We start from the raw sequence: 24664 nt of genomic DNA, 5'->3' as shown, positions 1-24664 counted from the left end.
TGTTCGGCGGAGGTCTCAATCTTGATGCCGGTATCTGGTCCCAGAGCGCACGTGTATGTATTGACTGCACCTTATGATCTAATGTTTGTACAATTTATTTTGCACTCATTGTTAGACCATAGCGTGGTAACATCTGTACTTTTACCTGAATAATAATCTTTAGTGCATTGGACCGCTATTCAACTGTCTTAGAGTTTTATTAATGGTATAATTAAACACAGCGCTAATTAGCGACATCTTGTGGTTTTAGAAGGTATAGGCAGGTTTTGTCTTAGAGGTTCTAGGCAGGTGAATCTTAGAGGTTTATAGGCAGGAATGTACTAAAGGTTTATTTACGATTCAACAAAACAAACTAGGAAGAGATTATCAGGGAGTAGTCAAAGTTAGTATCACATCATCTGCATATAGTGCTATTTTGTGATCTGTGTGTCTGACAGTGATGCCTGAGATAGTAGGATTGAGTCTAATTCTAGCAGCCAATGGTTCCATCACTAAGGCAAACAAAAGAGAGGATAGGGGGCAAACCTGGCGAGTGCCATTTTCTATGGTAAAGAGATCAGAAGACAAATCATTAACTAGCACAGATGCTGAAGGGTTATGGTATAAAGATGTGATACCCTTATAGAATGCACCCGTGAACCCATATATTGTTTGATGCATGAAAGGCCAGGTGACCCTGTCAAAGGCCTTTTCTGCATCAAGAGCCACCACCAGGGTTGACAAAGACCATTGTTGTGCAATATGAATAAGGTTAATTAGTCATCTTGTATAGTCTGCAGCTTGTCTATTTGGGATGAAACCCACTTGGTCTGGGGGTATAAGAGATGGAGGGGAGAATGGGACAGTGAGAGAGACGGCAAGGGAAAAAGGTACAGTGAGAGACGGCAGGGGATAAGGGGACAGGGGGAGATACTGCAGGGGAGAAAGTGACAGTGAGACAGACTGCAGGGGAGAAAGGGACAGAGAGACAGACTGCAGGGGAGAAAGGGACAGAGAGACAGACTGCAGGGGAGAAAGCGACAGCGACAGACTGCAGGGGAGAAAGGGACAGTAAGGGAGACTGCAGGGGAGAAAGGGACAGTGAGGGAGACTGCAGGGGAGAAAGGGACAGTGAAAGAGACTGCAGGAGAGAAAGGGACAGTGAGAGAGACTGCAGGCGAGAAGGTGAAAGTGAGACAGATTGCAGGGGAGAAAGGGACAGTGAAACAGATTGCAGAGGAGAAAGAGTCAGTGAGAGAGACTGCAGGGGAAACAGGGACAGAGAGAGACTGCAAAGGAAAGGGACAGTGAGAGAGACTGCAGGGGAGAAGGTGATGGTGAGACAGATTGCAGGGGAGAAAGGGACAGTGAAACAGATTGCAGAGGAGACAGTAACAGTGAGAGAGACTGCAAGAAAGACAGGGACAGAGAGAGACTGCAAAGGAAAGGGAGTACCTCTGTGGTGTGGTGTGCTCTGCAACTACAGTGCCAGCCTTCTTCTGTGCCATGCCAATGAAAGCAGAGGAAGGAAGAGAAGAGAGCTGGGGGCAGGGCTACTGCAGAGCCAAGGAAGTGATGCTGATCTGGTAGGCAAGTCTGTGAGAGGGATTTCCCAGGGCAGGTTCTTCCATCATAATCCGGCCCTTCTGCAGTCACTAATGATCCCAGCTAAGCAGTTTGTAGTTTACACCCACGGCCACACTCCATCTGCCCCTGTCCTAAACAGTTGTAACTCCTGAACCCCCCTGATGGCCCCGTCTGTATAAGCCGGCCCCTTCTCAGGCTAACTTTACTGTGCCACAGCCTGACACTGACAGCCAGGAGGTAGACGGGGGAACTTTCCCGACTGTCAGGCATAGTACACAGACAGCGCTGCTGCAGCCCTAGTTCTGCACAATTGTACTGGCCTGCGGGGCAGATGGGGGAGTTGAGCAAGGTGATTAAAATAGGTGAAGTATAGAGAATCCTGCAGCACATGTGGGGCATAAACAGAGGCTAGTATAATTGGAACTTGGTTATAAGTTCCTGTTAGAATAAGAGATCGGCCTTGGGCATCAGAAATGGAGTCTTGAACAATGATAGGAAGATCGCAGTGGAGCATGATAGTGGTACCCTGGTGTTTAGCCAACATCGAAAAGTAATAGATGTGGGTATATCATTTGCAGGCTAGAGAAGGGTGCAGGTCTTTGAGATGAGTCTCTTGCAGCATAATGATGTCAGGGTTGCATATGGAAAAATATTGAATTGCTATGGCACGTTTCGTAAGGGAGTTGAGACCGTTAACATTAAGGGTAAGAATCTTCAGTTTAATAGTGTGTAATATGTGTTAGAATAGAAAAAAGATAATAGGACATGCACTGACTGATGGTTAGAAAGAATAGGGTAGGAGTAAACAAAAATATAAACATTATGATGGGATATGGGGGTGGTAGTTAAGGGTGGTTGACCTTTACCTGTAACGGGGTCGGGTCTGTCATGGAAAGAGTAGGTATCATATAGATGCTCCTTTTGGTGGGGAATATAGCAAATGCTTAGTATCAAACATAGTGGGGCAGGAAGCATGTGTAAAGGGAAATAAAATAAATACAATAAATTGCAGTAGAGTAAATAGGAACAATAATTATAACTATAAACGTATAGCCTATGTTAGAGAGTTTGTGGGTTTTTCTTCCTTCTTTTGTTTGTTTGTAACTACAGTTTCTTGTTTTAATCTCATATGTCTGAAGCAAATATTCTATTTTTATCATTCACTAACAGATCATAAGTAAAATCTTAACTCGCAAAGTGTGCCCAGGAATCTTATACCTCTGAATCATTAGGATAACTTAGTTTCAATAAAACATTGCACACCAGATGTATTAAAGTAAAAGTGTATTCATATAATCAAATCTATGCTCATAAAGTCCACATACATAAGGTATATCATAAAACAGTATTTGAACTTCACAATATTATTCAAAATACAATACAAAATATACATAGATGATTAGAGAGAGAGAGAGAGAGAGAGAGAGAAAACCAAGATAGTTGTTAGAAAGCATGGTGGGAGATGAGTGTGTAAGTTCTGTGTGGGGGATGTTCTTTGTTGTTTTGTCCAAACCTCATGGTACAAAGATAAACCCCAGTTTGAAACTCCCATGACGCTATAGCTCTGTAATACCAATGTAATGCATCCAGTAATTCACATATCCATCCACCTCTTTCATTACACCAAACTACTATTATAAATATGCAAATTAGATATTGTATGCTGATTGCTAACAAAACACAGTAATAGGGGAAATAGACCTTAATGCTCTGGCAGATACAATATCTATTAGTGAAATGTGAAACTCATTTCACCTTAAAGCTATTTTTGGTATAAGGGACACCATTCTCACACACCACAACTGTGTGATATCTTCAGGTAAACATTGCATTATACTGTATAGTATTCCAGAATGCAGAACATAAGCTGATTCCAATGTTTAACAATATCAATTTACACCGACCTCACAATCCTACCAGAATACAGCCAGCATTCACTAGGCTGGGCTATTGTTTAGCACATGGTTCAATGGGGGGAGGGGAGATAAGCACATGGAATCCCTTTGTTTAAACCACATGGTGGCAGCCATATTATTATAACTATGATCACAATAAAAGTCATTCACAACCTGTATTGAATCAAGCATATAGTTCAAAGCCTTATCACCAAAGGGAGAAGCACAAGCCAGTCGCCATTCTCCTTCAACAAACCAGTCACCAGTTGACATCAAACTGAAATAACCACATCTAACCATCAACAATATATACTGTATGTACACTACAGCCAGCCATCCATATTTAAAACTAATATATGAATAGACAAAAACTCCACTATGAATCACTTTACTGTATGCTGCCCACAAAACACCACAAAAATACTATAACATCTACTGCATGTTAACACAGACTTACACATATTTAACCAAAGCTACAGTATGTAGTTAATCCATTGTATATATTTCTATATAGTTTTATACTTGGCATAAGAGCCGTGACTAGACTTTTTGGTGCCCTGTGCCCGAGAAAGCTTTGGTGCCCTCCCCCCTCATTTTTTTAAATAGGGACATAAGATAGTGCACCTGAAAAAGGGCCATGGCCTCATGGGAAAGGGTCAGGGCAGAGATAGGGGTACTCCTGGGGCAGCCGGGAAATGCTGAGAATAAAAGAAGAGAAAGCTACAAGTAAGAATGATAATAAACAGGAAAATTGACAGGCACAAACAGCGCCCCCTGCCCTGCGGTGCCCTGTGCCATGGCACAGATCGGACTACCTTAGTTATGGCCCTGCTTAGCATAGATTGAGAGGATAAATCTCCAGGCCTCCTGGTGATTGAAGCTGCATCTTTATGCTGGTCTTGCTGTAGCAGAGTAAGGGTGTTTACTCAGCTATCTGTTCCTATGAGAGTGTACTGCCTCCTGAGTGCCTGAGTGAGATGCTATTTTCCCCATCCTCCCATCACCTAGGAGTGGCTAAATCTTGGTCAACTGAAACCCTTGGGGGATGGTGTGAACCTTATTGAGTTAGGTATTAAGTCTGCAAGAAGCTCATGCCCAGAAGGCACTTGGACGCATGTATTGTGAGAGCTAGCTACATCTGTATTCAAATGCTAATGGACCAACCAAGCTAGTGTAGCTACAGATCTGCCCAGCTATAACGTGGCATCACAGTGTTATCTCTCACGCCATGCATGGCGTGCCACACACCACGCCATGAGTCACGCCACAAAGAAAGTTTAGTAATGAAAAAAGTCATTACGTGTAATACAACTTTTTGCCCACCAGATGTCACTTTTCCAAAACTACATAGCGCATGCGTCTGATTTCATTACGTGTAATACAACATTTTGCCCACCAGGTGTCACTTTTCCTAAACTACATAGCGCATGCGTGTGATTTCCAATGTACCGTACGGTATGTTCTGTTTCACCGCCCGATGATTGGTTGACAGAAGCGGTGATTCGGTACACTATACAGTATTACAGCATTTTCCACATGGAATCAGGAATGTACGGTATAATAAAGCGGTAGAAGAAGAAGAATGTCTAATAAAGTTTGAAATCATTAAGCTCTGTATTACCCACTGACTGTGCAGTTGAAATCATACTTACGTACTTGCGCAAATGTAAATACTGTCGGCACTGTCCCAGACTTAGACATTGTAGTGATTTCATTACTTTACAAACTACAGAACTCTAGTAATGGGTGAAGCGTGTGGCCTAGCGGTCTAATGCCTAGTCTCATTGCTTCTCCCCTCTTGTTCTGTGGGTTCGAGACCTTGAAAATCCTGTATGTTTTTTTTAATTATTTTTAAAATCTTCACTTAAAATATTCAGCATTCAATACAGTATATGTGGAGCGCATGCCCAGTGCTTCGGGAGTCAAACAGCGAGAATTGGATTTTTATTACTGTACATACAGTACTGTACCTTAGAATGCAAACTTGCATCAATGCCGGCGCTGACCCAGACGTGGACATTATAGTGATTTTTTTTTACCATCAAGTGGTAATGGGCTCTGTTAAAGAGAGTGGTCTCTGTATTACAAACTGACTGTTCGTTTAAACTGCAAAATTGCGTCAATGTCAGCGCATGCCCAGTGGATGGGTTGCAATGACAATGGAATGTGTGCCGCATGTCCAGTGTAGCCAAGCCATAAACCAAGTAGCGCTATGCCATGGCGCATGCCCAGTTGTCTGTATTGCTACAGTACTGTTGAATTTTCACACTTGTGCCATTCTGCACTGTCCGAGACTTACAGTATACACAATAGTAATTTCATGACTTCAGAAAGTGCTACAGTAGTGGGCTTTGTTTGGAGGGAAGTCTCTGTATTACAAACTGACTGTGCTCTAAAGCGCAAACTTGCGTCAGCTGTCCCAGACTTGGAAACTTTAGTGATTTAATGAGTTCAGTAACTGATAGTTGACTCTGTTTGAGAGAGAGGTCTCTGCATTACAAACTGACTCTGTGTTTAAACCGCAAAATTGCAGTTGGCACTGTGGTGACTTATAGCCAGTTCTGAGGGGTTACGGTACAAATAGGATCTCTGGCGCGTGCCCAGTGGCGGGGTTGCAATGCATTACCAGTGGTGCTGTGCCATAGCCATACCCTTGTAGCGCTATGCCATGGCATACAGTATGGAAGATCATACAGTAACGGGTCATGATTCACACAGTGAAAGTGGGATCTCCGTATTACACACTGACTGTGTAATAATAATATTAAAAATAAAAAGTGTAACCTTGACTGTCTAATAATAATAAAAAAAAGAAAAAAAAAAGTTTAACCTTCCAGGCTTCGAACCGGGTTGTACAGATGTCTGCAATGTAAAAGTTCGATTGCTTTCCTCTACGCTACAGACGCCTGAGTACTTCATTGTATGGTACTGTAGATGTCACATAAAGTACTGCAGAGGACAGATGCAATTCTTACCAGGAGAGACTTGTTTAGCAAAGGGTTAGGTGATCCGTCTTGCTTACACTTCTCTCCTTCTGTTCGAGACCTTGATTATTTATTTTTTAAAACGTTCACTATAGTACTGTAGTTCAGTATTGTTATCTAACCCTTACAAAACTCAATATATTATACTATATGTACTGTAGATGTGCCCAGCTACAGTACTGTAGTTTGTTGCTCCATACGGTACACCATATACCGCATTGCTAGTTGCGCGCTACACTGTGGCGTATTGAGTCTCATAGCATTGCGCATGCCCAGTTGTCTGTATTATAGTAAGTACAATACTGTCGGCACTGTCCCGGACTTACGGTAGACATTGTGATTCCATGACCCTAGGAACTACAGTACAGTAGATGCAGTAGTTTAGGGGGCTAATGCCTAGCCCTACTGCATCTACCATTTTCTTGTCCCGCTGGTTTGAGACCTTTAAAATATATACTGTATATGGTAATTTTAGTTTAATACAGTACATGATCCATAAATTCTGCTATTTCTATGCCACAGTACTTTATGACAAAAAAGTGTAACCTTAACTGTGTAATAATAATAAAAAATAAAAAGTGTAACCTTTCAAGTTTCGAACCCGCAAAAGGGTTGTATAGGCAACGTAATGTATTGGCTTGATTATTTACCATTACACTACAGCCGCCTGCAATACCAAGGTTGCACCTGGCTTGAGTGTGTCCTACAATACTGTACGTCATCGTATCTCAGGCGCATGCCCAGATCCATACCCATGTAGCGCATTTTTTTTTTTTTTAATTCTTCGCTACTTTTGTTCTGTATTGTTATCCAACCCTTACTAAACTCAGTAAATTTACCCCCTAATATATAAAATGTACTAAGATGGGAGTTCTATTAAGAAGTGATGTTGCCCATAGCAACCAATCAGATTCCAGGTATTATCTTCTAGAATGTGCTACTGTAGATAAATGAGAAGTAGAATCTGATGGGCAACATACAATACAGTAACTTCTACCCCTACATGTTTAACTTTTCCCCCCTATTTTTTTTCTTCCGCCCCCAAAATGAAAGTGAATTTTTGGGGTGTTCTGACTGTTTTTTTTTTAATTATGCAGTTTACAGTACCTTTAGGGGACTGTCTTAAGGCTGCATGTTGAAGGCTTCCCGCAACGTTGCACCCCAATTCACCAATTTTTTCTGCCTGCTATTCATACAGTAGGTGAAACTTTTTCACATACTGTACTGTCTTACTGTACATTGCATTGACTTCCCACCTACGGTAGGTGGAAAAGCTTTCAAATTGAATACAGCGATAATTTTACGCCTGGCGAAATGATGTAATCGGTGAAACTTTTTTTTAGCCGATCACGTCTTTTCGCTCCAATGGGTGAAAAAGTGCCAACCAATCTGCTCCCAACTATCATCTCACAGGCTGTGTTTGAAAAATGACAGTTGGGAGCTGATTGACTGACACCTTATTACTTTTTTATCACTTTTCACTCTGTCTCCTAACACTGCTTAGTACAGTAAATAGACCCCTTGGAGTGAAAAGATGAGACTGGCTAAAAAAAGTAAATAGACTCCAAAATTGAAAACGGCCCTCAGTGTGTACAGTACAGTATGTCTACTGTACAGTATACTACTGTAAGTGCCAGGCAGCTGTGAAATCACTGGGATGGGCAACAGGGATACTGTACAGTATATGACTGTGGGCGGCAACCCCCATCGGCTGGCGCGCCCCTGGTGAGTGAAATCCTGGCCAATAGGAAGATGTGCCCCTGCATCTGTGTGTTATTGACTTTTTGTACCTTTTTAATGACAGATGCACGTGTTGTGTCTCAGGCGCACTTAAAGACTGAATTACATACAGTACAAACACCAATTTTATAAATGAATGACAATTTTTATTTAACCTACAGTAACATGCTGTACAGAGGGGGGGGAACTTCTTTAGCTTTCCACCCCTGTAGTCCTCTACTGTCCCCCGCTTCTTTCTTCTGCTGCTGGCATGTCCAGGAGTTCCAAGCTGGACACGGACATGACTACTGTACAGTACCTAGGAGGAAAGAGATGACGTGAGAACAGTCCTTCCTCAATGCCGACCGATACGCCCTACTGGACCGAGGACTACACAAAGACATTAGGCTTTTAAGTTAAAATCATCTCGGGCACTTTTGGCCTCAGATCCAGAGTTTCACCTATACCAGAAGCAGACTCTACCTTGCATAGGAGTGCAAGGTCTACTGTACGCCCTGAAGAAAGGAGGATAGGCAGAGATGAACAGACAGTAAAAGATAGACACACAGGTACGGTACATACAGTACTCACTGGAGATACTCTTTTTCTTCGTCCCGCTCAATCCCACACAGAGGTCCCTGTAGGAGAGAGAATATGCCATACAAGGCCCTTTCCTGCTCTAATAGTGTCACACTAATCTACTGTAACATTAATATCAGCCCTACTGTATCTCACCAGCCTAACAAACTACAATATTAATGTACAGTACATTTGGCCTCACAGAGGGCCTACCAGTACCTGTTATGGTGGAAGAGGCTTTGAGGGGTGGAACTTCTTTAGCTCTTTTGCTTTTCACCCCTGTAGTCCTCTCCTGTCCTCCGCTTCTCTATTTACATGGGTCTTCCTCTCTTCAGACCTGTTGGTCTACTGTAGGTTGGGTTTAATGTTCCGTTGGCCTCACATAGGGCCTATCTGTTATGGTGGAAGAGGCTTTGAGGGGGGGGAACTTCTTTAGCTCTTTTGCGTTCCACCTCTGTAGTCCTCTCCTGTCCTCCGCTTCTCTATTTACATGGGTCTTCCTCTCTTCAGACCTGTTGGTCTACTGTAGGTTGGGTTTAATGTTCCGTTGGCCTTACATAGGGCCTATCTGTTATGGTGGAAGAGGCTTTGAGGGGGGGAACTTCTTTAGCTCTTCTGCTTTCCACCCCTTTAGTCCTCTCCTGTCCTCAGCTTCTTCTGCCGCTGCCACGTTCTGGCCAGCGGCGGCACCGGGTCTTCCTGTCTTCTGACAAGTCCCTTCAAGTCGTGTTTGTTGATTGAAGATCTGTACTTGTATGCGTGACTGTCCTCCATGCATGTTTCCTTTGCATGCACAGCACCCCATTCAGCGTGTCCTTTATCCGGGTAAGTTCTTCTTTTCCAATCCTGAATCTTGTCCGGCATCTTGAGAGGATATCTTCTCTTAAATTGTTGGGGATATGCACTTTCTTCCGACTTCCATCAATGTTCACCCGCTTGGTCCAATTGCAATACAGGTCGTAGGGCACGTGTTCCTGAAATATTGCTTGCACATATTGATGCATCTCACAATTGACAGCTTTGTAAATTTCATTGTCCTTGTCAACGTTGATCACAGCCAGTGGTATATCCGGTAAGGGTGTTCCAAATACAGTCAGTGGTGCTGGGGTGCTCGACATGACAGGCGTTCCTGGTGAAAGTACAGGCATGCTTGCATTGTTGATCCTCGATTCTTCAACTGACCATTCAGGCAGGCAATATGATGCCACTGGTGTACTCTCCCACTGAGGCAGGCTGCATGATGGCACTGGTGTCATGTCCAAGTGCTCTGATGCCACTGTATTGGCCATATCTAGCAAGTGGAAGGATGGGTCAGTCTCCAAGTTGAAATCGTCGTCATTATCCTCAGGCTCAAATTCATCCAGTGTGACCATTTCATACTGGATTGCCTGGTCATGTCTCTTCCTGGTACTCTGGGCAGCGGCCTCTTGCCATTCTTCTTTACTTTGCTGGATTGCTTCTTTCATTGCTTCTGCAATGGTGTCCTTCAGCCCTTCCTTCAGCTCTTCTTTCAATTTGTCAATTTTCGCTTCCAGTTGACCAACTTTTCCCACGAGGTCTCTCACCATCCTAGCACAGCTACATGTGCATGCATTATCTTCTTGGAATGACAGTTTTCGACAAGTTGGTGAGTGGGATACATCTTCAACAAGAGGCTCAAAGGTGTCCAATTCTTCGAGTCCATAAACCACTGGTGTTTGCTCCTGGTTCTGGACGTTCTTGGGTTGCTCAAAGTTCCCTGGTCCATTTTCTCCAATGTCCACTTGCAAAGAGTTGTTCTTGGGCTTTGCATTCTTCCTTGCCTTGACTAGAAGAGGTACCTGTAAATTTTCCTTATCTGTTTTCTTCTTGGAAGGTTTGCTTGTAGACAGTTGTGGGACTAGTGCACTCAGCCTTTTGGTCATTGGAAGTGGGCAAGATGAGTTTCCGGTGTTGTAAAAACCTTTGCTCTTCACCATTTTGACAGTTCAGTGCACTCTGAAATACACAAGTATAAAGACACTAAATACAATGTTAAGTAAAATACTGTAAATACATGTACTGTATACAGTAAATGTTTCACATTACAACACTGTAAACAATTATAGTACTCATACTGCACTTTCAAGAATGTGCTGCTACTGTACTCTATACAACTCCAGTAATAACCCTATCACACAGAAAAGCAAATTACAGTACTGTAGCATTTACAGTAAAGCACTTTACTGTACTTAGTGCAGCAATTTGCTGATCAGATTTTTACTGTGTGAAAGGGTCACTTTGACCTTACATTTAACCTGGTCATTTCAACCGTTTTTTTTCAACAGTAAATATACCGTAGATTCAATCAAATATACTGTAGTTCATACTGTACGGTACAGTACTGTACACAGTACTAAGCAGTGTTAGGAGACAGTGAAAAGAGATACGGTACTGTAAGGTACCGTACAGTACTGCACCAACCAATCAGTTCCCAACTTTAATTTTTCAACGTTGCATTTGAATAATTACATTTGGGAGCTGATTGGTTGGTAAAGTACTGTACCTTACAGTATCTCTTTTCACTGTCTCCTAACACTGTGCATGTGTTATACAGTATATACAGGTAAATATAGGAGATTACAGCGCCAACTGTTAAAGCACTAACCAATATTGTGAGATTGTATAGAGGCACAAGATAATAAATATGATAAATAATACAGGTGTCTAACAAACACTCCCTAATTATATACTGTACAGTACTGTACTGTATGGTAGGTGTCAGCTCATCAGTAATAAAATGTGTGAATATCTGAACTGATATACAGTACAGTACTGTAAAGTAGAGCACCAAATGTGCTATTTTTATAACATAAATCAAAACTTAGTGTGTACAGTACCTTTAGAACCATTAGTGTAAAAGTTAAATGTGCAAAGTGGTGCAATAATGCAATGATACAGTACTGTAGGTATAATATGTGCAAATAAGCATCTACAGGGATGGGTGAAGGACGGGGCATACCGAGGCAGCGGGACGTTAAACACAGCAATATTGCGACTGAAACTAAGATGGCTGCTGAGAAAAACAAGATGGTGGTGGGGACAGGACGGTCACTCACGGGAGCCTATGAGGGGCAGCAGGAGTCTAGGAAACGATCGGTGTGTGTGATAGTTACTCCATACACAAATAAGCATCTACGGGGATGGGTGAAGGATGGGGCATACCGAGGCAGCGGGATATTAAACACAGCAATTTTGCGACTGAAACTAAGAGCAAAACAAAACGGTACCGTATGCATTGAAACCCGCTACGCAAATCGGCGTCTAACACAGCAAACAGCAAAATGACCATGAACTATAACATAGCAAGCTACCGTACTTACAGTACCAGCGGGTTGATACTGTAGGAAACAGCCGTAGAAGCTCAGGGTACAGCAACAAAGGTGACTCGGAAGTCAGGCACAGTTGCAGAGGTAGATCACGGTAATGAGCAGCAACAACAGTGACTTAGAAGTCAGGCAGCATTGCAGATAGTAGTAGTATCTCAAGGGTTCGTACTGTTGATACGTGCCGATGAGGCAATCCGAGCAGCAAGTCCATACAGTTAAGTAGCAGATTCACTGTGTGAATAGCTAGTCCGGTCTGAGACGCTCTTTTATGCTACCAGAGACAAAGAAAACCTTGCCGCCGAAACTCTGCCATGCCATTGGACCACAAGGAAGTGCATTTTTCAAATACACCAATCAGCGGCCAGATTTTCAGCGGGAAGGAATTCTTTTGTCTCTGGTAGTATAATAGCATCTCAGACCGGCCTACCGATCCACACCGTGAATCTGTTTCTTAACCATACGGACTTGCTGCTCGTATCATCAGTACGAACCTTTGGGATACTACTGTCTGCAACCCTGCCTGACTTACGAGTTGCTGTTGTTGCTGCTCATTATCGTGATCTACTGTAACTCTGCCTGACTACCGAGTCACCTTTGTTGCTGTACCCTGAACTTCTACAGCTGTTTCATACAGTGTATCAACCCGCTGGTACTGTAAGTAGCTTACTACAGTACGGTACTGTACAGTATGCATGGTTCATGGTCATTTTGCTTTGTTTTGTCTCCTGTGAGTGACCATCCTGTCCCTGCCGCCATCTTGTTTTGCTCAGTGGCCATCTTAGTTTCAGTCACAATATTGCTGTGTTTAATGTCCCGCTGCCTCAGCATGCCCCATCCCCGTAGTCACTTATTTGCATATCGAGCTTCAATTAAACACACTGTATACCATTGATTGATTCTTAGCCACCCGTTGTCCCTCATAGTCTCCCGTGAGTGACCGTCCGTCCCCGCCGCCATCTTGTTTTGCTCAGCGGCCATTTTAGTTTCAGTCGCAAAATTGCTGTGTTTAATATCCCATTGCCTTTGCATGCCCCATCCTTGTAGTCGCTTATTTGCATATCGAGCTTCAATCAAACACACTGTATACTATTGATCAATTCCTAGCCGCCCATTGTCCCTTATGGTCTCCCGTGAGTGACCGTCCTGTCCCCGCCACCATCTTGTTATGCTCAGCGGCCATCTTAGTTTCAGTCACAAAATTGCTGTGTTTATTGTCCTGTTTGTCTCCTTCATACGGTAGATGCATCTTTGCGTATTAAGGGGCATACTGTATGTACTGTATGAAAGCTTGATGTGAGATTAAATTGGGAAATATATATAACTAATTAGCTCAAAACTATCATTTAGTAAACACAGCCTGCAAAATGAAATTTACTAGCTGGTTATACTGTACAGTACTGTATGTACCGGTACTGTATCTCACTATTTTATTTCACATCAAGCTTTGATACCGTACATGCCCCTTAATTTCCATTGAGCAGGCCACATTTCACATTTAAGATACTGAACATTAAATTGTGTACTGTATACTGTACTCAGGGCCTGATTCAGAGCTGAACGCTCTGACCAGAGTGCTCGCTCTGAATCAGGGCCCTCCCTGCAAATAAAGCGGCCTCAAGGCCGCTTGTATAGCTGTGGGTAACCACCCACAGCATATGCGAGCATCCATGATGATGGTCGCGATGGTCTTGACCATCGGGCTTGTGACAGAGGGTAGGGTAGGGCCTAATGTCAATCAACATCGACAGCATGCCCCCTTTGGTGCGAGACCCGGAGCGATGGAGAGCCCGTCGCTCACTGGGTCTTGCGCATGCGCACGATGGAGCTCCCTCTGTCATGCACAGTGGGGGAACATTGACCCCTTGCATGCATCCTGCCGCTCGTGAGCGGGTCTGAATGACCCCCTCAGTGTGTATACTCAGCAACAGTACTGTACTCTTGTTCTCTCCACTGATTTTGTCATCAAACATGGCAAAAATCAGCAAAGCCATCAGCAAGATAATTGCAAACATGAAAAAAGAACACAAAACAACACGACAGATCCAGGCCTGGCTGAAAGAGTGTGGTGTTCTTGTTAGTTTACAGACTGTGCGCTATCATGCATTTGAGAGAACGTGGACCAGATATAGATTTTCTTCTAAATGCACATGGTAGGCACTGTCCTTTACAGCAACCTTTTTTTATTATACTGTATGTTTCTAGATTGCTACTGTATTGTGTTCCAATTTCAACACTAACTGTCCAATAATTGCTATATGCTCTGTATGTGTTCTACCGTAGGAGCATCAAAAAAATTGTGCACAAATTGACTTGTGAGGATGATGAACGTACAGCTTTACAAATAAAAATGTATTCTAAAAGCAGAATGTGACCTGGACATCTCCTGTTGCAGCATCAAATGGATGCGAAAGGAACTGGGATGGACTTACGGCCCTACAAGGTACTGTACATAAAATACTATATATATATATATATATATATATATATTAATAATGCACTGATTTTACATGACAGTAAACTAAAACTTGTTTTTATTCCACAGGATAAATCCCATGATAAGGGATGTTAATAAAGTAAAGAGAGTTGAACAAGCACGACGGTGGATAGAGAGTGGAGAGAATTTTAATGACATAATTTTCACAGATGAAACTTCGATTTCTCTCGAGAGGTTCTCAAGACTGTCCTTCCGGGAACTGGGCACATCTCTCACTTAAACCATGTCCGAAGCATCCGTTAAAGGTCCATGTATGGGGAGGTATATCTCGTTGGGGTGCAGGACCAATCTATATTTTTGAAGGTGCAGTACAGTAATGTTTGTTGTAAAAATTATTTACAGTCCTGTACAGTGTACACTTGTTACTGACAATAATTTCTCATCTCTTTAGGCATCATGGATAAGACCTTCTTCCAAGAAAAAATAGTAGATTGCTTTATGGTGCCATTTGTGAGAAAATGCTTTCCATCAGGACATTGATTATTCCAGGATAATGATCCAAAACATTCGGCTTCAAATTCTTGGAAGAGAGAGGGATAAATTGGGAACGCACATCACCAAAGTGAGTATTGTCCTATAGTACTGTATTAACTGTATATTATACAATAAAGTACCATTATGTACAGTACCGAGCAGTAATTATTCTAGTACACTTTTTATTAAAGTACAATACTGTGACTGAATATTTGATTTTTTTTACTTTCCTGTAGGTCACCGGACATGAATCCCATTGAATTGGTCTGGGCCCAGTTGAAGAGGTTCATCAGGTCTGATGTGAAACCAACAACTAAACAGGAACTTTTGGATGGGATAATGAAGTTTTGGAGAACAGTACTGACACATGCCCAGTGAAACAATTATATTGATCATCTCCATAGAGTCTTACCAGTTGTCATCGAAAGAAACGGTCAAGCAACTGCTATGTAGCTTATACTGTACTGTATATAATTTGTAGTGTAGAGGAGGGGTTTAACTTCCTCTTTTCAGTTTGTGATCCGGACTGCTAAGTACTGTAAACTGTGTCCATACTGTACTGTACGGTATGTACAGTATTGTGGTTGTGCTTTCTGTCCCTACATTATACAGTATACAGTAATCTCCTAATTTCTTTTATAAGCTCTTTATTTACAATACCTTTCTCTTACTGTACCTTATTTACTGTACTTCATACTTTTCCTCTTTTCCTTTCATTCTTTAATTTCATTAATTTCTCTCTTCCCCTCCCCGTCCTTGCGTTTCTGCTGTCACACACCTCTGTTCATTATGTCACTGCCCCTACACTGTATGCACAGCAGGTTCAATAGTGTACAGTATGTGCCTAGTCAGTGTGCAAGCCCACAGCTAATGGTTCAACCACCCCGTCCACTAGCTCCTACAGTACACCTACTTTAATGTACATTGCCCCCTGTTCCAAGGCACGCATTGGCATCGTCACAGATTGTGCTGCAGCTGCCAGTTTTTGCTACTGCGCTTCATGTTGCTGTTTGTATTGCAGATGTTTCAAGTTTTCAGGTTCCTTTGGTTCATATACAGTACAGTAGTAGTGGCTGCTTCAACATCCACATCCATAGTTGCTGACATGCAGTACTGTACATTAGTGGTTGCACCGTGCATTGAGAGACAGGCTTCTACTGTACATCTATGCTTGGAGCGGTGGTTCCTTTGACATCAGGATCAGGTGAGAAAAGCATTTTTGCTAGTGTTAGTGCTCTGTTATTGCATACAGACGAATCTTCTGATACTTCTAGCTCCCTGCCAGTTTGTTCTTTGGCAAACCCAGGGCCACCCGCTGCTAAAGTAGGGGTGTTTGAGTTACTGCATTTTCACTTTTGACCTCAAAATGACAGGTGGTGTTCACCTCCATCTGGGGCACCCAAATCCTGTCTTGTTTCCTGTATTTTTTTTTATCATTATATGGGCTGTGGGCCTAGGGGCACTGCTTAGAGTATTTTACCACCAGGCTTAATTATAATACAAATTCGTTATTTATAAATTTGTTGGCTGGTTAGTTAGGGCAAATATTAATGTGGAGAAGTAGATTAGTGTGACACTGTTAGAGCAGGAAAGGGCCCTGCACAGCATATTCTCTCTCCTACAGTACAGGGTGTGTGGGATCGAGCAGGATGAAGAACAAGAGCATCTCCGGTGAGAACCTGTGTGTCTGTCTTTTACTGTCTGTTCATCTCTGCCTATCCTCCTTTCTTCAGGGTGTACAGTAGACCTTTCACTCCGATGTGAGGTAAAGTCTGCACCTGGTATAGTTGAAACTGTGGATCTGAGGCCAAAAGTGCCAGTGATGATTTTAACTTAAAAGCCTAATGTTTTTGTGTAGTCCTCGGTCCGGTAGGGTGTATCGGTCGGCATTGAGGAAGGACTGTTCTCACGTCATCTCCTTCCTCTTAGGTACTGTACAGTAGTCCTGTCCATGTCCTGCTTGGAATTCCAGGGCCATATGAGCAACAAATGGGCTGATGGTGAGACGCATGCTATGGAAGTACACCTGCATGGCAGCAGGCACCACACCCCTCTTAGAAATGCACTAATAATGTCATAGTGTAATACAGTTGTTGAATAAAGACTTTGTAAAAAACAAAAAAGTTAAAAAAGTAGCAGGGCCGAAACTAGGATATCTGTCACCTGGTGCAAGGTACTGTAGCACCCTTCCTGTACCTGGATTTTGTATTTGCTCCTCCATAAGGCAGTGCACTAGTCAAAAGTCCCTTGTATAGTGACTTACATTATTCCACACACAAAAATGCCCATTACACATCATGCCACACACTGTAATGCCTATTACCAAAGTGCCACTTACTGTACATATTTGCCCGACAACATTGTATGCTCCACAGTAAGGCTTCTAATTACTTTATAATTACCTGCTTGTTGCAAGGGGGATTTCATGCACATTGCCAGGGGGTTTCACAGGAGAAGATCCAGCTTTCAACATCTTCTCCTGGCACTTGCGCTGGCCAAACAGACACTAGAGGTCCAGTAAGGACCTCTAGCATCTGTCTGCTCCTTGCTGGTGGCCATTTTTGGATGGCCATTTTCTGACTCTCCAGCCCCCAAGCCACCATGAGTCATTCCTTTTTTACCCCCTGCATTCCGGCACCTGGTGCACGTGCACCTCTAACCACACCCCCCCTAGTTGCAGCCCTGAGTAATGTATGCACAGTACTGCACTGAGGTCCTGATTCAGAGCCGCTCGTAAGCGGCCGCTCGTTTGTTCTGAGCGATGTTCGCACGTACAGGTTGTAATACGCAAGTGCGAACCAGTCAGTGTGGTCAAAATTCATGTGCTCTCAAAATAGCGAATGCCTGCTAATTTGATTGACAGGATGAGGCATTTGTGGGTGGTAACAGGGGAGGGTGCTTGAAAATGGGGAGTGGAGATCCAAACGCAGGCATGCCAAACAGTCAAAACGGGCATTTTAAGTGTGTGCATAATTAACAAAGCAGCATCATCGACCACGTCACTTGGTTGTCTTTTAGCCAGAACTGCTCGCATGATTGCAGTAGGAAAATACTACCACAAGAATAGCGAGCAGTTCATACACCTTTCAATGCACTTGATAAATCTAATAAATACCAGAGATGACGTATGATGCGAGCGGCCAGGGGGCGTTTTTCTCAAAATAGTGGCCGCAGGTTTTGTTCGCTCGTTCAGACTTAGAGGCATCAACAGACCGCAAAGAGCGAGCACTTCATTTAAATAGCCAGCCCCTTTTTCTGAGCGAGCGTCCGCAAATTGCGTCCGGCTCTGAATCAGGCCCTCATTCCCAACCGCGGTCCTCAAGGCACACCAACAGTCCTGTAATTAGTGATATCCATGCTTAAGCACAGATGATTCAATCAAAGTAAGTGAGATACTAATTAAGTCACCTGGGCTCAAGTATGGCTTTTCTTAAGACATGGACTGTTAGTGTGCCTTGAGGACTGTGGTTGGGAAACCCTGCAGTACTGTATAATTTACTGCACAGTATAAATCTTTATTAATAAATTTGCCTGTGGCCTCTTTTCCTATTTTTACTGTTGTTGTGTATTTATTTAGTTTAAGCTTAAGGGGGTTATTTAATAAAGCTTAGACAGAGATAAAATTGTAGATAAATAGCACCAACCAATCAGATCCTAACTGTCACTTTACAAGCTGTGTTTTAAAAATGACAGTTACTGTAGTAGCTAATTGGTTGGTGCTACTGTATTGACTGTTTCTCCAATTTTATCTCTCTCCAAGCTTTATGAAATCATCCCTTAAGAGTGTTGTGCAATTAATAAAAGTACTGTATGGGTGACTTACTGTACTTTATTTTCTTACCGTATTGTTGCTACAGTATCAAATTAAAATACAGTATACTGTACTTTATTCACAGAACCAAGAAAAGACAGAAAACATTGTACTGTAAAAATAATTTTAATAAAACTCATAAATAAACAAAAATAATGTCACCAAGAAATTAAAAAATAAATCCAAAAGAAAGTGGCCCATCTGCCTATTCAGGCCCATTAAAAATAATATTTGTTCTGTGGGGAGAAAAAAAAGGGTACAGTATTAAATTACAACACTAGTCTATTATATTGTACAATCTTGACACTACTGTAAATACTGTACTCTACTGTACCTCGAGTCAGGCGTGGTCCCTGACTCCCTTGGGAGTCTCCCTGATGGAAGACTGTATTGGGAAAAAGAAAATATATTCACATTAACAGTGCTGTATTTAAATTTATACAGGTATAGTGCTACTGTACATGGTTTGTCTAGCTCCTAACAAAATACTGTACAGTACATAAATGAACAAAAACAATGGCTACAGTACTGTACACTAAAATACAGTACAATGCAGGAAAAGTACTGTACAGTCTAAACATTGCTACATTACATTGGTGACCCTGCACTGAACAACTGATTGTTCACAGTAGGCTCATCACATACTGACAAACGACTGCATGATTACAATGTCGTAATCGTACAGTGGTTTTCATATCTTTAAGTGGATGGGCACCTTTACAGTGATGTCCTTTCGAAAAAATAAAAACACAAAGTGTGTAAGGAGAAGAGGTTTGAGATGCGTCTTTGTAGTATAGAAGAGAAAGAGACACTGTGAAAATGAAAAAAAAATCAGATGTACAGTAGAAAACAATGTACAGTTGTGTAGGGTACAGTACTTATACGGCTTGTGAGGCCTGCTTGGCCTGGGATCAGGCTCCTGGGCGGTGGTGGGCCGTGACCGGGGCCTTCCATGTTCCCGTACTGTGGGGGAAAAAAAACAATATTCCTGTTACACAAGTACAGAAAGAATTAGTGTGTAAGGAGAAAAGGTTGGAGATGGGTCTTTGGAGTACAGGAGGAAGAGAGACACACTGTAAAAAGGAGAGCAATACAGTAGAACACAATGTACAGTACAGTAGTGCACGGTACTTACTCAGGGCGGCAGGCCGCCTTTTAAATGTTTGAAAGGACTGGGGCCCTTCTGTTGGTGATGCTGTTGAAAAAAAAAATATGTTACTTACTGTTACACAAGAGAGAGAAAAAGAGAGAGACTGACAAGTGAAAAAAAGGATAGAGATACGGTACAGTGCTGTAGAAAACAATGTGGTGTATTGTACTTACGCGGCATGGAGACACCACAGGGGCCAGGTGGTGGACTGGGTGGTGGTAGGACTGCGGAAAAAGAACAGTTTCCATCAAAACCATTTGGAAACAAATAAACTGTATAAATCTTGAACAGAGCCTCCATAACAACAAAAACAAAGACAGGCAGAGAGAGAAAAAGAAAGAAAGAGGGGGAGATGGAGAGAGAGAAAGACAGAGGGAGAGAGAAAGAGAAACAGAGAGAGAAAAAGAGAGTGAGAGAGTGGGGAGAGGGAGGGAGAGAAATAAAGAGAGAGAAGGGGGGAGAGAAAGACAGAGGGAGAAAGAAAGAGAGCGAGAAAGGGGCAGAGAGAAAAAGAAAGAGAGAGAGGGGGAGAGGGAGAGAGAGAAAGACAGAGGGAGAGAGAAAGAGAGAGAGAGAGAGAGAGAGGGGGGAGAGGGAGGGAAAGAAAAAGAGAGGGGGAGAGGGAGGGAGAGAAAGACAGAGGGAGAGAGAAAGAGAAAAAGAGAGAGAGGGGGAGAGAGAGGGAGAGAAAGACAGAGGGAGAGAGAGAGAAAGAGAGAGAGAAAAAGAGAGAGAGAGGGGGAGAGTGAGGGAGAGAGAGAGAGAGAGACTGACAAGGGAAGAAAAGGAGAGAGATACAGTGCTGTAGAAAACAATGTGGTGTACTGTACTTACGCAGCATGGAGACGCCACTGGTGCCAGGTGGTGTACTGGGTGGTGGTGTACTTGGTGGTGGTGGTGGTGGTGGTAGGACTGTGGAAAAAGAACAGTTTCCATCGAAACCATTTGGAAACGAATAAACTGTATAAATCTTGAACAGAGCCTCCATAACAACAAAAACAAACACAGACACAGGGAGAAAAAGAAAGAGAGAGAGGGAGAGGGAGAGAGAGAAAGACAGAGGGAGAGAGAAAGAGAGAGAGAAAAAGAGAGAGAGAGGGAGGGAGAGAAAGAAAGAGAGGGGGAAAAAGAGAGAGAAAGAGAGGGAGGGGGAGAGAGAGAAATTGAGAGAAAAAGAGAGACAAAGGGAGAGAGAGAAAAAGATACAGTACTGTACTTAAGCGTACAGAGGCCAGGGAGCTGTGCCTCCGGTTGCTCCTGTTTGAATTTCTTTTACTGTGTGTTTAAGAAAAAAACGATTATACGGTAGAAAAAATAACACCTCCATAACACCAATACAAACTCACAAGAAATGAGAGTGATACAGTAGAAGACAATTTACAGTACTGTATACTGTAGTAGTGTAAGGTACAGTACTTACGCGGGCAAAAGCCTAAATTTGTGTCAGTGGGGGGCAGGCTTTCCTTGTTGCAGAACTGTGGGGGGAAAATAACAGAATGTTCCTGTTACACAAGTACAGTAGAGAAAGAATTACAGTAGAGCCTGATTCAGATCCGCGCGCAACCGGGTCGATTGTCCGGCAGTGCGCACGTGAGCCCCGGAACAAGTGAGATGGGTCTTTGTAGTACGGGAGGGAGAGAGAGACACTGTGAAAGTAAAAGAAGGAGTGCGATACTGTAGAAGACAATGTAAAGTAGTGTACGTACAGTACTTACACAAAATGGATTGCCTCCTTTTCCATTCCTCTATGTGCAGGTGCCCTTCTGTGCCTTGCACTGTGGGAATTTTTTTTTTTAATTTTGCATGAAAACAATATGTAAAAATGTCAATGTACTTTATGCACACTTGCTGATGCCGGTAGCGAAGAAAGACAAGAGGGTGGGAGGGTTAACAATATCCATAGATTGACCTGCATGTACAGCCCACTGCGGATATCGTTGATGCCTTGGGGGAGTGCGCACATGCATTCTTGGTGATTTACTGCATACAGTACACACTAGATGATATGAACAACACTGTATAATGTACTGTACTGTATCATTGAACAATATTGTTAGCGTTCATCCAAATCGTCTAGCATATATGTACCTAAATACAGGTCACCAAAACATACTGTAAAGTACTGGAAAATAAGAAAAACACAAGGACAGAAAGAATTAGCTTGTATTGAGAAGAGGTTGGAGATGCATGGAGAGAGAAAGAGACAGTAAGTATACAGTGGTAGAACAATGTAATGTACACTACTGTACTTACAGATCGGGGCAGGGCTGCTGCACTCTTCTACAACATAGCAGTCTTCTGTGTGTCAAAAAAAAACAAATGTGGACAAGTCAAAAAATTAATGAAAACACACGAGAGAGAGAAAAAAAGAGAGAAACAGACAGAGAAAGAAAAAGAGAGAGAACAATGTAGTGTACTGTACTTACACAGACTCTCACTGGGGCTGGCTGGGAGTACGGTCTCTGGAACTGTGGGGAAAAAAACATGTTATTTTCCCTGAAAACACATGAGAGAGTGAGAGAAAGAGAGAGGAGAAAGGGAGAGAGAGAGAGAAAGGGAGAGAGAGAGAAAGAAAGAGAGGGAGGGAGAGAAAGAAAGAGAGAGGGAGAGAGAGAGAGGGGAAGGGAGGGAGAGAGAAAAAGATAGAGGGGGAGAGGGGGATAGAGAGAGAGAGAGAAAGGGAGAGAGAGAGACAGAGAGAGGGAGGGAGGAAGAAAAAAAAAGAGAGAAAGGGAGACAAAGAGAGAGATAAAAAGAGAGAGGGAGAGGGAGCGACAGAGAGAGGGGGAGAGGGAGGGACAGAAAGAGGGGGAGAGGGAGGGACAGAGAGAGGTAGAGAAAGAGAGGGAGGGAGAAAGAGAGGGAGAGAGAAAGGGAGACAAAGGGAGAGAGAAAGAGAGAGAGAGAACAATGTATTGTACAGTACTGTACTTACGCAGACTCTCGCTGGGGCCTACTGGGTGTACGGTCTCTGGAACTGTGGGAAAAAAAACATGTAAAGAAGGAGAAAGATAGAGAGAAAAAGAGAGACAAAGGGAGAGAGAGAAAGAGAGAAACAGAGAGAAAGAGAGGGAGAGAAAGAAAGAGAGAGAAACAAAGAGAGGGAGAGAGAAAGAGAGAGAAAAAGAGAGCGAAAGGGAGAGGGAGAGGGAGGAACAGGGAGAGGAGGAGAGGGAGGGACAGGAAGGGACAGAGAGAGGGGGAGAGGGAGGGACAGAGAGAGGTAGAGAAAGAGAGGGAGAGAGAGAGAGAGAAAGTGAGAGAGAGAAAAAAAGAGAGAGAGAGAACAATGTACTGTAGTGTACAGTACTGTACTTATGCAGACTCTTGCTGGGGCCTACTAGAGAGAGAAAGAGAGAGAGATACAGTACTGTAGAAAAAAATGTTTTGTTGTGTACTTACGTGGCCAGATGAGGCCACTGGGGCCAGGGATGTAGGCTTCCGTTGGTGATACTGTTGAAAAAAAATAATGTTACTATTACACAAGTACAGAAAAGAGAGACACTAAGAAAGAGAGAGAGAGATAAAGAGAGAGAGAAAGAGATACCGTAGGTCGAGAGAGACTGACAAGGGAAGAAAAGGAGAGATATACAGTGCTGTAGAAAACAAGGTGGTGTACTGTACTTACGCGGCATGGGGCTTGTACAGGTACCTGCAGCCTCCTCATCGATGACGAGTCTGTCTGTATGTACAGTATAAGAAAAAAAAATATTAAACAAAAAATAAAAAAGGCAATAGCATGACACTATTGTGTCCATACTGTAACTGTTTTAATCATTACGACTGTCATTTGAGGAGGAGGCTGCAGAAGGTGGTGGTGGTGGAGGTAGGACTGTGGAAAAAGAACACTGTACTGTCAGTTTCCCTCAAAACCATTTTGAAACAAATAAACTGTACAAATCTTGACCAGATACTCCATAACACCAAAAACAAACACAAAAATGAGAGAGAGAGAGAACAGTGTACAGTCATGTGTACTGTACTTACTCCTACAATTCAGCCAACTGGGCCCGGCTGCTGGTGGTTGTGGTGGTGGCGGCGGTGGTGGTGATGGCAGGGGTGGTGGCGCTGCTGGTGCAGGGGTGGCTTCTCGCCCTGTGGGGAAAAATACATGTCGTCATTAAGGAGAATTTGAAAACAAGAGTTCAGACCTCTATTCCAAATTGGAGAGGGATTACAGTACAGTACTGTAGATGGCCTTAGGGAATTAGCTATTGATTAAAATACAAACCAATACAGTATACTGTAGTACAAAAACTACTGTAGTCTGTGAAGCTTGCATTGGGCCCAACATAAAACAGTATGGTACTGTACTGTATATAAAAAAAGATACAAATGTTTTGTGAAATGATGGTCTCCCATGTTGTGTTAATGAGAATACAGCAAATGCTCGTTTTAGGCCAAAATGCATTGAAACCAATGGAAACAACAAAAGCGCATACTTTGTGATAGCTCCTCTTGTAGCAAACACAGACAGCTCAAAATTTCCCAGAATGTGTTGAAGACCAAGACTCAGAAATGTGATGTGAAATGGTTTTTCTCCCATGTTGCATTTAAGAGAAAACAGCAAATGCTCGTTTTTGGCCCAAATGCATTGAAACCAATAAAAACAACAGAAGCACATACTTTGTGATATCTCCTCTTG

General features: G+C 42.8%; 1 protein-coding gene across 12 annotated transcripts in view; it reads right to left on the bottom strand.

The window, feature by feature from the left end:
- Positions 1 to 8331: 8331 nt before the first annotated feature.
- Positions 8332 to 24664, bottom strand: part of LOC148431490 (uncharacterized) — a 38389-nt gene continuing 22056 nt past the window's right edge. Inside the window, exons 2-11 of one of the 12 annotated variants that reach the window (XR_015877092.1) lie at positions 24007 to 24114; positions 23648 to 23701; positions 23422 to 23472; positions 22955 to 22996; positions 22446 to 22487; positions 22273 to 22317; positions 20854 to 21794; positions 19748 to 20243; positions 19204 to 19254; positions 18986 to 19105 (exon numbers count right to left, since the gene is read on the bottom strand). Coding sequence is in view for 6 of the 12 variants with exons in the window: in XM_088465991.1 (XP_088322117.1) it covers positions 9463 to 10701 (1239 nt within the window). In the remaining 6 variants the exon portion in view is untranslated. Of the gene's footprint in view, positions 10721 to 18985; positions 20244 to 20635; positions 22318 to 22445; positions 22488 to 22954; positions 22997 to 23421; positions 23473 to 23647; positions 23702 to 24006; positions 24115 to 24664 lie in introns of those variants that run through there. The other 11 variants (XR_015877091.1, XR_015877093.1, XR_015877090.1 and 8 more) reach the window with 11 other exon arrangements.

Source organism: Taudactylus pleione, unplaced genomic scaffold, assembly GCF_031769625.1.
Source record: "Taudactylus pleione unplaced genomic scaffold, aTauple2 ptg002243l, whole genome shotgun sequence".
Lineage (NCBI taxonomy): Eukaryota > Metazoa > Chordata > Amphibia > Anura > Myobatrachidae > Taudactylus > Taudactylus pleione.
Note: the sequence above shows the minus strand (reverse complement) of the source record. Positions and strands in the feature narration are given on the sequence as shown.